Source organism: Macrotis lagotis, chromosome 8 (assembly GCF_037893015.1).
Source record: "Macrotis lagotis isolate mMagLag1 chromosome 8, bilby.v1.9.chrom.fasta, whole genome shotgun sequence".
Classification (NCBI taxonomy): domain Eukaryota; kingdom Metazoa; phylum Chordata; class Mammalia; order Peramelemorphia; family Peramelidae; genus Macrotis; species Macrotis lagotis.
Genome location: NC_133665.1, coordinates 58,018,554 through 58,034,991, shown reverse-complemented (window position 1 = coordinate 58,034,991; position 16,438 = coordinate 58,018,554). Strand labels below are relative to the sequence as shown.

The 16,438-nt window shown below is 35.3% G+C and overlaps 1 protein-coding gene across 9 annotated transcripts in view; it reads left to right on the top strand.

The window, feature by feature from the left end:
• The window catches only part of UNKL (unk like zinc finger), a 150,249-nt gene that overhangs the window by 90,224 nt on the left and 43,587 nt on the right, over positions 1-16,438 (top strand). For 6 of the 9 annotated variants that reach the window (XM_074197147.1, XM_074197145.1, XM_074197144.1 and 3 more), the window contains one exon: positions 746-923. In XM_074197147.1, coding sequence (XP_074053248.1) covers positions 746-923 — 178 coding nt within the window. The other 3 variants (XM_074197151.1, XM_074197150.1, XM_074197149.1) reach the window with 2 other exon arrangements.

Below are 16,438 nucleotides of genomic sequence, written 5' to 3'. Positions count from 1 at the left end.
ACCCATTTTCCTTTAAATTTAGATACCCATTAGTAGATGATATGGTTTGCCTTGACCCATTTTCGCTTATTAAAGATAATTTGAATTCATCCAGATTGTTTTCCTGAAGTAGTTGGAGAATAAACTTTTCTTGATTCTCTTTGGGAAAAGGAAGAAAATAAAATCATTCTCAGTTATAGATGATTTACTGTATGCTCATATATACTCATAATAGAAGTAGCCATGAAAACACAAATATCATTTTACCTTTTAGTCAGGAAGGGATGGAGTTATGATGGGGAGCATTTTCTTTTGTGTCTTCAGATAGGTGTAGACAGGTTTGTAGGAAAATACTTTTCAGTTTATTCAATCTTCCCAACTGAATCCAAGTGTTTATGTTGGCATATGCCTATTTTTTAAAGTAATTTTCTGTGGAAAACCAGATTGCTTGTCAAAGCTGGAAAGGCACACTTTCTGAATGTATTTGGTAATGCCTTTAAGCAATAAGTAGCTTATGATTTTGGTTGTCATATTTGTCATAATTTAATTGGAAATTTTAAAGCATCATTTGAAAAAATTGGAAAAGTTAACTTTTCTTGGTCCTTTTGGTTTGAATAGAATACATACAAACACATGAAATCCCTAGTGCCTTGAAGATTTGATTAATTATTCCATATCCTCTCCTATTAATTGTATTTAATGTAACTTTAATATTTTTCTGTCAAAAATATACATTTGCTTATTTTATTTATATATTTTTAAACAGAATCACCTCAGTGTGTTTGCAGTGGTTAACCCACTTGCTTCAAGTATAACTTCCAGTATAACTTCTAGTCTGGCTTCCAGTATTGGATCAGGTAGTTCATCCCCTACAACTCTATCAGCTATCAATGCCAAAGCTCTCCCGTTCTACCCTCCGAGTAATACAGTTGAATCAGTAATAGGTAAGTCTAAGTGTTTTCCTCTTTTTTTTTTACATTTACGTTATAGCTTTACAGGATTATTCTATTTTGATAAATATTCTGGAGATGCTCACTGAAAAATAATTTGCATTTTACAATCTGTCTATTTTAATCACATTCAATTAAAACCAGTATCTAGCTTAATTTCACCATAAGGTTAAAAAATGTATTTCTATTGCTCTGTAGTCCTTTTATGTCTTCCCTTTAATACAATACTCATCTAACTATAAGGGTCAAATTAAGACAAAAGATGTGAATACTTAGAACTGCTAGGTTTATATGATTTCAGTATAGTTTGTTTGATCATACATCTTAAAAGCATCAAAATGACCTGTAACAGATCAAGTGTAGGTGATCTCTTTGACCTGATAGAGAGAGAGAGTCAATGTATACTAATTAATTTCCAGTACTGGCAAGTTCTCTGGTTCCAGATTTTCACTGGGGTAGGGAAAGATTTTGTTCAGTTTTCTGCTGTGAAGAATCATACTCAGACCCTGGAATGCAGGTGTAAAATGAAAATAGAGATTTATTAAAAGAAGTTACAACACAAGAGACAGACAGACAGACAGACAGACAGACAGACAGACCAGGCCACATGGTGAGGCCCATGGAACTCCATGTGGATTAAGGAAGAGCTAGAGAAAGTTCCATCCTTCTAGATGGGAGCCTGGAAGAAGCAAGAGAGCTCAAAGGGCAGCGCTTCCTATTAAATACCCTTCTAGGATAGGTTGGCCAGAGAGTAGTGCCTGGGAGTGCTCCTACACCTTGGAGCCAGGTGTCCCCCAATGGCAAGTCATGTTCTGGGCCTTTGTGTCCTTTCATCATGCCACTTACTGCCTGCTAGCATCCACCTTGGAGCCAGGTGTCCCCCAATGTCAAATCATGTTCTGGGCCTTTCCGCCCTTTCAGCATGCCACTTACTGCCCGCTAGCATCCAAGTCAAAGTTAAGTGAAAGGGAAAATAGGGACAAGTTACAAACAACAGTGTCCAAGGGAGTCAGAATCTCAAGAGCAGGAACCTCTACCCATTTAACAGATTTTGTTTCTGCTACATTCAAAATTGTCTATGTCAAAAGTGGCTAAACATTAGGTTAAATTCCAGGAGTTAACCTAACAGAGACTGGCCTTGACATTCCCTTGTCCAGGTTCAGTCCTGTGCTGAAACCAATGTTAAGCTTTGTCTCTGTTCTTTTTTCACCTGTCCTGAATCTTTTCTTGGGCAAGTTTTGAAAAATAAAATCACCTCCTTGCATATCTATGAGTAGGATCAGAAGTAGAGAAACTTGGTGACAGATGGATTTTTGTTTTTGTTTTATAAGGAATAAACTGTGGTTGAGACATGTACAGTCAACAGGTATAAAATTAAAAGGTGAACTTTCTCATACCTTAGACATGGGGAAACTGAACAGTTCTGTCTGGTAGTAATATGCCATCATATTTGTACATAACTTTACAATTTAAAGAACTCTTCAGCCTATTATTAGCTTATAAGGTCCTAACAACAGTCTGATGTTGCCTTAATTTTACAAAGAAGGAAACTGAACATCAGATATTAAATGATTTAAGTGGCAGAACCAGAACAAGGACCAAGATCCCTGCTTAATTCTTTCTACTGTGTTCTACATATTTCCCTACTTAAATTAGTCTGTTGCTTTACCATTAATTCCTTTAACACATTTTTAAGTACTGACACTGTGTAAAACATTGTTCTAGTTGCTAGAAGTGCAAAGATAATTAAGACTAAATAATTATTATGCTGTTTTTAGAGTATTCAAATTGGTTTAAAATGACCTTGAAAATACAGACTATTTACCAGCTCACAGGAATTTTCATAAATTTTTCTTTTCTGAGTAACAGATCATAAGCTTATAAAATAGGCCTTTTGTTGAATATATCCTACCCATTGTGGGTCAGGGATTTTTTTTTGAAAGACTAATTGAAATTATTTGATTGTCATGCAGCCATAACATGTCTGCAGTATTTAGTTTTTTCATCATTGTTTACTCTTAGAAGAAAGCATTCACATTCTAATTATAATATATGCTTTGTTCTAATATAGTATGAGATTGTTGAAAACATGCATTCATATCTATTTTGTAAACTATGACACGTTTCACTGTGCTTTACTCTTGAAATTTTGCTAAAATTTTTGGACAAAATTGATTAAAATTATTTTTTAGAATTATTTTGGTTTTATTTTTAAAATATGTAATATCAAGAACTGCAGGCTTTATTTGAGGAGGGATCACAGAGAGATATATTTTTAAATATTTGTCTCTGTGTCCATGGTCTCATGACCTTTTCTACTTAATTTTTTTTATGGAAAATTGTACTCAAACTATACAACTTCCTTTTGACCTTCCATTGTTAACGAAAAGCAAAGATATTGTGATTACTTATGAAAATTCCTCTGAGAAAAATAATAGAACATTGAATTTCATTGTTAAAACTGATAGCCTTCTCATAATATACTATTTTCATTCTTGTGGAAAATTTGCAAATTCAGTTTTTTCAATAAGTATCATTGCTTCAATTAAATTTTTAAGCAAATGAGGGTCAATTTATCTTTGTGATTAGTAATTGATATTGAGAGGAACAGGGACTGTGCTTTAATAATGAATCTTATTTGCATATGAAGAGTCAGTTCTTTTTAGGTGATGATAATCTTAAATGGGAAACTGTCCAAAAACCTTTGCTTAATAATTCTGACCCATCTGAGGACTCTTGTAGGACAGAATATTTGTAAACAGTATATCTAAAAAGAAGCAGGACACTGACCTGGAAAAACTTGCATTTTTCCCTTGAAGTTACTGACTTTTCTATAAGTCAGGACAAAACTATTGGGAATGTATTAAGCCTGTGTTTTCAAAAGGCCCAATATTTCCTTTACATAAACGTTTTACATAGTGTCTCCTTTGATAACTAATTTAATTGTAAAAGAGAACTAAATTTGTAGAAGTTTTACAGATTGTGTGAAGTAAAAGTTCACTTCATAGTTCATGTTATAACTGATTTGTTATTTTAAATTTGCTACATTTTCCCTTTTTTTTTGAGAAGTGGTTAAAACAAACTTTTATTTAACAAATTATATTAAGAATACAGATTAATAATCACACAGTGAAACTTCCCTTTATAAAATACAGGAGTCACCTAAAATAAATACAAAAAGTAATAACATAATGAGATCAATGCACAGTTAGTCCAATTCTGATAGCCCAACAAATGTACATCTTGATCCTGCGTGGCTACTTCATTAAGGGCTTCTTTCTTCATGGTGTGAGATGAAACAATTTTCCACTTAGATGTTCCTCTCTCAGCATGTAAGAGAGTGAGAAACTGAGTAGGGTTAATTTGCTATGTCACAATTGGCTTTCCAAGTTATCAGAATTAAGGAATACTTCAGCTCAAGCTTTTAGGGAGATTCACTCTACGGATCCTCTCTAAAGGCCCAGTGATAGCCAATTCTAACTACTCCCATGTGGTGCCATCTTTGAGAGCCTTGAGTCTGAAGTTCTCCAAGAATTACAAACCTAGATAACAAGCTAGAAACAAGGTAATAAGTCCAAAACTTGGGGCAGCCAACTTGTGAAAGTGAGTTGATCTATCCATCTTATCTCACAGGCACAGGATAAAATGCTGGAAGGAACTTTAGAGATCTGGACATAGGATGGTGGTATTGGAATGAATCTAACCTCTTTTACTTTACAGAGGAAGAAACTGAGCCCTCCTTGGGCCCTCCCTGAAAGGGGATCAACCTGTCCATACTACACAGCAGCAACAGATTCAAAACCAAATCTCTTAATTCTGCGCCTTATTCTGTTTTCACTCCATAATTTGTCTTGTTTTACTAATGAAGGAACTGAGGACCAAAGAGAATTGGTTTGCCTCAGTTACCCAGATAGTTAGCAGCAGAGTTAGAAAAACTAAGGGCTTCTGACCCCGGGTCCAGTGTTGTTCCCACTGTACACCACCCTGATTCTTATAATGGGAGGACAATTTTGGTTTTAGGAATAATCTGTAATTAAGCTAGGGGGTGGGGTCAAAGCAGCACAATTCTCATCTCCCTAGGCTTAATGGAAAGATTGACTCTTTTGCAGAGCTTAATGTAAAAGAGGAAGAAAGGAAATAGCTTGAAGGAAGGCAATAATATAATTAATAAAGGTATATAGCTTGGGTTGTATCATGGAATAATGAATGGTAGGATAAGGTTGGAGACTGAGAAATGAATGAAAATGAGTACCTGTAGAGCCTAGAGAGATCCTAGATAAGGGACCTTTCACATCTTCAAGAAAATTTCCAAATCTCCACTCCCAAGCCAACCACCATGGGGGTGGATACTGGATAAGGCTAAGCCTGAGAAGCAGTAGCTTTGGCAGCCATGCTGGAAAGATCTAGATAGATCTATTGTTCAAAGAGCCAACCTTAAGGATAAGAGGAGGAAGGAGATCACCAAGAGGTTGTTTCCTGGTGAACATTTTTTTAGCCATGGCACATTTTCCCATTTTCAATAAGATTTTCATTAAAAAATACAAGATTGATTCACCTTCTCTTCAATACATGTGCATACACACAAAACTTATCCTGTATATACTCTAGCTGAGTTCCTAGGATTTTAAATCATAAGATTTCGGGTTTAGAGCTGGAAGAGACCATTAAATCTTACTCCCTCAATTATAGGTGAGGTTTCTGAGACTTAAAGAGGCTATATGACCTGCTTGTGTCTGTTTTCTTCCCCTTATAATCCTACCCATTCTTCAAGTTCCATTCTGAAACTTCCTCTGTGAAACCTTCCTTTATCCCTCCTGAAAGTTCATTCCTTTCCTTGGAACTCTTAAAAAATTAAATTTTTTTTTTCCAACAACATGAAACAATAGTTTTCACCAGTCATTTTTCTTTGCAAAGCTTTGAGTTTTACATTTTTCTCCTTCCTTCCCTGCCCTTCTTCTTCCTGACAGAAAACAATCTAATATTATGCTAAACATAGATTCATATTAATCCTCTTGTGAAAGAAGAATCAATTCCAAACAGAAGGAAAAAACATTGGAGAGAAAAATAATGACATAATACGTAAGACGGCTTTTAAATATTGAAGATAGTGAGATTTGGTCTATATTCAAACTCTACAGTTCCCTTTCTGAATATGGATGGCATCTTCTATCCCAAGTCTTTTAGAATTGTCTTTGATTATTGTACTGCTGAAATGAACGAGTCCATTATAGTTGATCACCACCCCATGTTGTTGTTAGTGTGTATAATGTTCTTCTGGTTCTGCTCAGCATCAGTTCATGAAAGTCCTTCCAGGTTTTGCTGAAATCTCATCCCTCATGATTTCTTATAGAATAATATTGTTCCCTTACATTTATATACCACAGTTTGTTTAGCCATTCCCCAATTGATGGGCATCCTCTCAATTTCCAATTCTTTGCCACCACAAAAAGAGCTGCTATTAATATTTTTGTACATGTGGATTTTTTAACCCTTTTTTTGTGATCTCTTTATGATATAGACCCAGTAGTGGTGTGGTATTGCTGGATCAAAGGGTATGCATAGTTTTATTGCCCTTTGGGTGTAGTTTTATACTGCTCTCCAAAAAGGTTGATGCATTCACAACTCCACCAACAATGCAATAATGTCCCAGTTTTTCCACATCCTCTCCATCATTTATCATTTTCCTTTTTGGTCATATTGGCTAATCTGTGATAGGTGTGAAGTGATTCCTCAGAGTTGTTTAATTTGTGTTTCTCTAATCAGTGATAATTTAGAGCAATTTTTGATGTGATTATAGATAGCTTTAATTTCTTCATCTGAGAATTATTTATCTTTCCATATCCTTTGCCATTTATTAATTGAGGAATGGCTTGTTTTCTTATATATTTGACTCAGGGGTGGCTAGGTGGCACCCTGGATAGAGCACCAACTCTGGAATCAGAAGTACCTGAATTCAAATCCGGCTTCAGACACTTAGTAATTACCTGGCCTAGGGCAAGCCACTTAACCCCATTGCCTTGCAAAAACAAAAACAAAACCTAAAAAAAATTTGGCTCAGTTCTCTATATATTTTAGAAATAAGTCCTTTATCAGAAACACTAAGTTGCAAAAAGTGTTTACCATTTTAATGCTAATGCATTCCTTTTAATCTTGGCCACATTGTTTTTGTTTGTGCAAGAACTTTTCAATTTAGTGTATTCAAATTTATATTATCTTTTATAATGTTCTCTATCTCTTCTTTGGTCATAACCTGCTCCCCATTCCTTAGATTTGACAGATAGACTATTCCTTGTTCTCTTAATTAATTGGCTTACTTGTTTTCACTTAAAGATTTTATTTATTTTTAGTTTTACAATTTTTCCCCTAATCTTACCCCCCACAGAAAGCAATTTGCCAGTCTTTACATTGTTTCCATGGTATACATTGATCCAAATTGAATGTGATGAGAAAGAAATCATATCCTTAAGGAAGAAACATAAAGTATAAGAGATAAGATAGCAAGATCAGACAATAAGATATGAGTTTTTCTTTTTCTAAATTAAAGTTAATAGACCTTGGCCTTTGTTCAAACTCCACAGATCTTTCTCTGGATACAGATGGTATTCTCCCTTGCAGACAGCCCCAAATTGTCCCTGATTGTTGCACTGATGGAATAAGCGAGTCCATCAAGGTTGATCATCATCCCATGTTGCTGTTAGGGTGTACAGTGTTTTTCTAGTTCTGCTCATCTCACTCAGCATCAATTCATGCAAATCCCTCCAGGCTTCCCTGAATTCCTGTCCCTCCTGATTTCTAATAGAACAAAAGTGTTCCATGACATATATATATATATATGTCATGGAACACTTATATATATATATATACATATATACATATATACATACATATATATATAGATATATAGATATATAGATATACACACCACAATTTGCTAAACCATTCCCTAATTGAGGGACATTTACTTGATTTCCAATTCTTTGCCACCACAAACAGGGCTGCTATGAATATTTTTGTACAAGTCATGTTTTTACCCTTTTTCATCATCTCTTCATGGTATAGACTCAGTAGTGGTATTGCTTGATCAAAGGGTATGCACATTTTTATTGCCCTTTGGGCATAAAAACATATATTCTTGACAAGAAAAGGGTCAGAGTTAGAATTGGAGAAAGATTTGGGAGGTAGTACTTCAGAAAAAAATCAAGTGAGCAAAACTGACACATAGTTGCCAGTAAGATTCTCCAAAGAAAAACGTTCTTGAGAAACGAGCTTGGAGCTCTTTCTAGTGAGAGATAAAGACTTTGTAAGATCTGCTTAAGGAAAATAGGAAATTTTAAAAACAGATTAGGCAAATATCAGACAGCTTGGTGCCATCCTGGCATCAGGAAAACCCGAATTCACATCCGGCCTCAGATTTGTTGTTGTTGTTGTTCTTTGTCCTTTGGTCTCAAAGAAGACCATGGTATCAGAAGGGTGATGCCATGGCAAGCACATGAATTGGATTTCAGTGAGGGAGTGCTGTACTAAGTCACCAGCCTCACTTTCTCCTCTGGAGCCAGCTGGGTCCAATGAGTAGATATGGATCTGGATAACTGGAGATGGCCCTGGATGTAAGGCAATCAGGGTAAGTGACTTGCCCAAGGTCACACAACTAGTAAATGTCAAGTATCTGAGGGCAAATTTGAACTCAACTCCTTCAGATTTCAGGATCTGTGCTTTGTCTACTGCACCACTTAACTGCCCATATTTGACCTCAGATACTTACTAACTGGGTGACCCAAGACAAGTTTCTAACCCTGTTAACCTCAGTTCCTAATTTATAAGATGAGCTGGAGAAGGAAATGGCAAAACAATCTAGCATCTTTGCTTCAGATCCCAAATGGGGTCACAAAGGGTCAGACATGACTTACATGTCTTACAGCAATAACAGGCAAAACACATAGTTTTATTCTAACTGGTTCAGTAATAAAGATATATACATCAGAGGAGAGGTATAGAACAAGAAAGAATAAGTGCTATCAAAGATTCAAACTGGGCGGCTAGGTGGTGTAGTGGATAAAGCACCGGCCTTGGAGTCAGGAGTACCTGGGTTCAAATCCGGTCTCAGACACTTAATAATTACCTAGCTGTGTGGCCTTGGGCAAGCCATTTAACCCCATTTGCCTTGCAAAAACCTAAAAAAAAAAGATTCAAACTAAGGCATAGAAAACCAGATTTTGATTGATGTAAGAATCTTAGGACAAAGTGGGGTAGGGAAAATACACACATAGTCAAAGAGTAATGGTTCCTCTGTTGCAGGATGTGTAGTTAAGAGAAATTATTATTATACTGTTATGTTAATAACTGACTATTAATTTGTGATCCTGGCCTTTCTCCTTTTAATTATTGTTTAGAATCCCAACTCTTGTTAAAGTCAGTCTGTCTTTGAAGGACAGAGCTGGTTGTTGAGATTATTCCTAACAGTCACGAAACATGTTTGTCAATCTTGGGGTGGAACCCCATCCAATTAGGAGACTTAATTTCTATTTAGACTATAAGGAAACTTATGTGGGGGTGGGGGTGATGGAGAACCCTTATCCTGAGAGGAGCCCTCTCTCTTTAGACCCCTCCATTAGAGTTTAGGGTGATACAGCTCATGAAGGAGAAAACTAACCAGAGAGATCCAGTGGAGATGGTTTCCCTTTCCCCAGATTGTTGGAGGCCACTGAGTCTCATCATCAACCATATATTCTCAGTGGAAGGAACTGAAAACTTTTAGCCCACCTTCTCATTAAATGTTCAGTAATCACGGTCGAGTTTTTATTTTTCAGGGACATTCCCTTTTAAAAAATATTTAAGGCATCTCAGTGTCTTCCTTGATGTCTTTGGTTAACAAGATAGAATCACCGATCATCAATTATTGATCGCTAGCTAGTCTAATTAATAAATTGATTATAAATTGCCTAGAAGCTGTTTCTCAGGTTTTCCCCTCATTTCAATAGTTGAACCTTTAGATTAATTGACATAATAATCATCTATTACATTACAAGGCACTATGGATATAAAAGCATAAATGGAACTAAAAGAGTAGCATACAGCTTGGATATAGAGAAGTAAGTGGATAATTTGAGGAGGGAGAGAGCAATTAACATTTATTTAGATTAGGGAACACTTCATAGAGTTGGTATGAGTTTACTCCTGAGTAAAAATATGCAACACTTCACAAATTTGATTTTCATTTACAGCTGTAGTGGCATCTAGGAATTCAGCCCCAAACAAACTCAGGTGCAGAGGAGAATGCTTACTACTTGCTCCCTGGAGTGATGGGCAAGTTTGGGTAATTCTTTGGATAATTACAAGAACCCCAAACTGAGGGAGTAAAATGTTGATTCTTGCCCTTATGGAAATGGTAAATTCCCTAAGGTTTTCCATTTTCCTTAAGTACTATGTGGGAATACCACATAGTACTTAAAATAACTGATCATATACCCATAGAACTATCATAAAGGAATTAGGAATTCTCTTGTGGCCCTCATAGATTCTAGGAAACTTTAATAATAAACTTAGAGATTAGAATTTATAATATCTCTTGCATCTTTAAGTTCTAGTATGGAAAAGATAGAATTAAGTCAGAAGACCTGGGTTCAAATGTTAGCTCTGCCATTTTCTTATTTGTGTGACTTTGATCAATTAACTTAACCTCTGGGTTTTTATTTCCTTATATGTAAAATGATAGTGTTGGACTAGGTGGCCTCTATGATCACTTTCAGCTCCAAATCTATTATCTTATCCTGTCATTCTTCTCTGCCTTCCTATTGTTTCTTTTTGTTCTTTATTCTGAACTTAAAGACATCAAATAAGATGTGCATTTTTATATACAAAGTAGAACAGAAAAAATTATATATGAACTTGCAAATCTATTATGTATAATTTGTTTTTCATTGAATGTATATAATAAATTCAACAGGTTATTTTCAAAGCTTTCCTGCTTGTCTCTGGTTTATTGTTGTTGCCATTGTTATTGATATTCTGTTCTATTCTGTGCATTTTAAAATGTGCTTTAATGATTCCTCTTTTCTTTTCTTTCTTTTCCGTGTTACTGTATCTTCTCTCCTCCCTTCTCCTCCACCCTTGCACACATCCCCTCTCCTAACCCCACTACTGAAAGGAAGAAAAACACAACTCCATCAAATAGTTATTATAATCAAACAGAACTAATCTCTATAACCTCACATTATCGATGTCCAAAAATAAATGTTTCATTCTGCATCTTGAGTTTGTTGCTTTTCTTTTAGGAGGTAGGAAGTATATTTCATTACTGTTCCTCAGAAATAAAAGGTTGGTCATTATATTTATCAGAATTCTTAGGTCTTTTTTAGTTTTTTTCTTTACCATGTTGTTGTTTATTGTTTAAATTATTCCCTGGGTTCTGCTCATTTTACTTTATATCAGTTCATATAAGTTTTCCTAAGTTTATCTGAAACCATTCCTTACATCATTTCTTATGATGGAACATTCCATTGTTTTTATATGCCGTAATTTGTTCAGCTATTCCACATTGTTGCTTTACATTATCCTCTAGTTTTTTCCTGTGTGTGTATTTATATAATATCTTTAGTCTGAAGACTCTCTCTCTATATGTGTGTGTGTGTGTGTGTGTGCGTGTGCACGCACACACACACACACGTGTACACACCAATTCTTCCAACATCTCTGTGAGGTAGATAATAAGAGTTACACATTACAGTTGATGAGCACTCCTTTAGTTCCAGGTCTTTGTCATTTCAAAAAGAACTGCTATATAGGTTTATATAAATATGGGTCTGTTTCTGTGATTTCTTGGAGGTATATTTTAAATTGTAGAATCACTCCTTTTGTTTCTTAAACCAGTAAGACTAAGGTCAAATCAACAGTTATTTTAAAAGTTAGTGCCATGTTAGTCACTTTATCCTTCTGAGCCTTTTTTCCCCCCTCACCTGTAAAATAGGATTAATAATACTCTTATTATCTTTAGCACAGAGATGTTGTAGGGTTTGATGTATAAAAAGTCTTCAGACTTTAAAGGTATTATATAAACACACACAAGAAAAAAATAGAGGACAATGTAATATAACAAAGTATATATTAAATGATGTTCTAGTGTAATAAAAATGCAAAGAAAATATCAGTGTGGCCTTTAGTGGTTTGGAACAACTTTTTTTAAAATTTATTTTTATTAAAGATATTATCTGAGTTTTACAGTCCCCCCCAAATCTTGTTTCCCCCCACCCACCCCAAGGAAAGCACTCTGTCAGTCTTTACTTTGTTTCCATGTTGTACATTGATCCAAAGTGGGTGTGATAAGAGAGAAATCATATCCTTAAAGAAGAGAAGTCTAAGAGGTAACAAGTTCAGACAATAAGATATCGGTTTTTTCCTAAATTAAAGGGAATAGTCCTTGTACTTTGTTCAAACTCCACAGCTCCTTATCTGGATACAGATGGCACTCTCCTTTGCAGACAGCCCAGAATTGTTCCCAATTGTTGCACTGATGGAATGAGCAAGTCCTTCAAGGTTGAACATCACTCCCATGTTGCTGTTAGGGTGTAACAGTGTTTTTCTGGTTCTGCTCATCTCACTTAACATCAGTTCATGCAAATCCCTCCAGGCTTCCCTGAAATCCCGTCCCTCCTGGTTTCTAATAGAACAATAGTGTGGAACAACTTTTTAAAAGAGTTGGGACTTGACCTGAGTTTTTAAAGTCTATAGAATTTTAATTGGTAGAGAGGAGGATTTGGATTGGCAGATAAAGTTGGGTAGATGGGGCCAGTTGATTGTGGCATTTAACCAAGATTGAAGATTGTAGAGTTTATAGAGAACTGTTGCAAAATTATGAGTAAGAAATGATGAAAGAGAATATTTTAGGAAGAACAAGTGAAGCATTCTTCTTTTCTTCCTTTTGTTATTTCTATCTCATTATATTTAATCCCTTTAGAAAGGTCAGTCATTTCATGACCTTCAACTACTTCTTTTGTATTAATGACTCTTCCATACAGATATCTTATAGTGCACCAATCACTTCCTTTCTCTAGGCTTCATTTGTCCAACCAGTAATATAAGGGCATTAACTTTTAAAATAATTGTTGGTTTGACCCCAGTCTTACTGGTTTAAGAAACAAAAGGAATGATTCTACAATTCAAAATATACCTCCAAGAAATCACAGAAACATAATATCTTAGGACCCCTTATATCTAACATTTAGTTTTCATCATATTAATGTTAGAGATATCCAAATAGAAACATCTTTTTTTATAATTCAGAATATGGAATTGAAACTTTGTTGATCAGTTAGAAATAGCAATTATTTAAGATATTTTGAGTAATCAGAGGTTGTAGTTGAAGATAGGCTGGTAGGTGAGTATCACTTCAATAAAGGCTACTTCAGAGTTGGAAGGAAGAGCCAAAGAAGGTGCTATCAAAGGAGTAGAAGTGCTTTTAGTGATGATTGTATGATCTCAGGAAAGTAGTGTCATAAAAATAAAAAAAAGTTTCAAGAATCAGGGTTGATGTCACCAGTGGCTTATGCAGCAGTAGCAGTCAAATGTAAGGACTGAAAATAAGAATTTTTACTTTTATCTAAAAGCTACTCATCTTTGAGAGAACACTATCAATGGAGTGGTAGAGTTAGGAATCAAAACTGTGGGGAATCTAAGAGAGAATAAATAGGAGTTGCCTATAATATATATAAACCATATGAAGAATGGGAAAAGGAATAGGGTGGTAGGTAACATACAGAGAAGAAGGATTTGGAGGATGATAAAAAAGAATTTTTAAAAATTCTGGAGACTCATGATTACTTGAAAACTGAACAAAAAGAAATCTGGAGAAGAGATTTATATTCTGTATAATCTTCAATGTAGCTTGCTTTCTTATGAAAAAATGGCTTGTATATATTCAGTAAGTAAGTATTTGAATTTTTTTTTGTTTTGTTTTTGCAAGGCAAATGGGGTTAAGTGGCTTGCTCAAGGCCACACAGCTAGGTAATTATTAAGTGTCTGAGACTGGATTTGAACCCAGATACTCCTGACTCCAGGGCTCCATTGCGCCGCCTAGCCGCCCCTAGGGTTTGAATTTAATTGAATGTTGTAATGCTACTTCCATTACAAGTATTTCAAGGATTTATAATTTTATAAATAGGGATATACCTGTCTTTTTTAATTTTGATATTTTTTTGCATTGTGTGACTTATTTTTTTTCACATTACTACAAGTTTTGCTGTAAAAGTAAACACAATTCTCTCCCACAAAGAAAGAAAAACCTCCAGAAAAATAAAGTGAGAGGGGAAAAAAGTGTGCTCCAGTCTGCATTCAGACACCACCAGCTTTGTCCCTGGGATGGCTAGCACTTGCTACCACAAGTCCATCAATACCTTCTTCCCCACAGTTGCCATTGCTGCACACCCCCTCCATCCCACTCTTCCCCACTCCCATTCACTACACTCTCTCTCCTTTCACCCTGTCCCTTCTCAAAAATGTCTTGTATCTGGCCATCCTCTCTCATGATCTTCCCCCCTTCCCCCTTTCTCCCATCCCTTTTCTCTCCTATTTACCTCTAGGGTAAGATAGATTTCTGGACCCAACTGAGTGTATATGTTACTTCCTCTCAGAGCCATTCTGATAAGAATGAAAGCTCACTCATTCCCCATCATTTTCCCTCCTTCTACTCCATTGTAAAAGCTTTTTCTTGCCCTTCTTTTATTTGAAATAACTTACCCCATTATACCTCTCCTTTCCCTTTTTCCCTGTATATTCCTTTCTTGCCCATTAACTCCATCTTTGTAATATATTATACCTTCATATTCAGTTCCCTCCTGTACCTTGTCTGATATCCCTATCTCTTGACATTGTAACCCTTCCACCATTCACTAACTGAAAACTTTCGTGATTGCCTCTTTCCATAAACTATGTCCCTTGAACCTCATGAAAGCCCTGTGAAGTAAGTGCTTTTATTATACCCATTTTATAGATTAGAAAACAAGCTGAGAGAAGCTAAGGGTCCAGTTCCAGGGTCACAAAGCTAATAAGTATCTGATGTAGGATTCAAACCTTCATCTTATAAAATCTGAATCTAACGTTCTTCCTAGTTCCTGGGTGCTTGTTGATTGATTATTCCAAGAGTTATTGTGCCCAAGAATTCCTCACACTTCAGCCAGCATAATGAGCCTTTCTGAACTTGCTATACTAGACTTTGGACAATTGGCAAGTCTCTTATTGGGTTCCTTCAAAGATTTTCCAGCTCAATAGAATCTAACCCAGTCTGCACTCCTCTGGCATAGCCTTTCAGGACTTAGGGTATCAAAAAATGACTTTGGGAAAAGTATTACTACTACCAGAAATAAAATGTGAACTGATTATTTTCAAAATCCAAATTGACATTTGCAATCTATTGAAATGACTTTCAAAGTTGGTATTCACTTTTGCATGTATTTGTTAGCCCAAGTCTTATGATTTTGAGTATTGACCTTATTGTTTTGTGAATATTTTGCTGTTGTGTCTCAGTTAATATGGTAGGTTCTCTCAGAATGAGCCATGTAGAAAAGTTCCATGATGCAAACAGTGTGTTTGAATTCATTGGCAGAGGGCTGTGCCTCCAGTCATGTGATCGGGGGTTGCTGTGATTAGCTGGTACGTTTGCAGGATTCTATGTTTAAATTGGTGTGTAGAGGAGGAGGAGAGGCTGCAGACAGTGAGTCAGCAGTTAGGGCTGGTAAGCTTTCTTAATTTCTTTTAACAAACCAATTCAAAGATTTCATCAAGTTAATATTTTTGTAATGTACTTTGTCCTTCAGTAATCTGCAGTGTTGATTTATAATAAACTATAGAATATCACATTGATTTTTAAATATATTTTGAATGTGGATTTTTCTTCCAATGTTCAGGGCTTTTTTAATTTTATAATTGAAATCTTATGAAAGATCTGACTTGGTGACTTTAATTTTAAAATGTATAAAGAAGGCAAACCTTAACTGGATATTCTCCATTGCAATCTAAATTTTGGAATATTGCTAGGCTGTTAGCAAACAATTATACTCAATCTGAACAACTCAATATTAGCTTAGAAAGATAGTAAGTCTAAAGATAACATTTTAGATACCAGAGAAACAAAGTATTGTTTAAATAGATTTGGATCAGTATGAAACCTTTTTCAATTTTATTTAGAGACAAGAGTTGAACTGTATAAAATCTATTTTTAAAAGTAAACTATTAATGTGTTCCTATTATGAAGTTTCCTAATTTCTGTGATGTACATGAACAGAATTGATCTAGGCAAGGCAGGCATAAGGTTTTGTTCTTTTCTGCTGCCATGACAGCATTTACATTAACTGACAAAGGTCTAACTCCTTGCTTGTCAGAATTATATTATCAGAGTTGTTTAGAAACAATACTTAGCTAGGGTGTATTAATGCAGTAGAGAAAAAAGACTGCATGTATACTGTTTAAGGTTAGTATACTTCTGGGAGAATAACATTATACTTACTTATAGGAATGGGAGG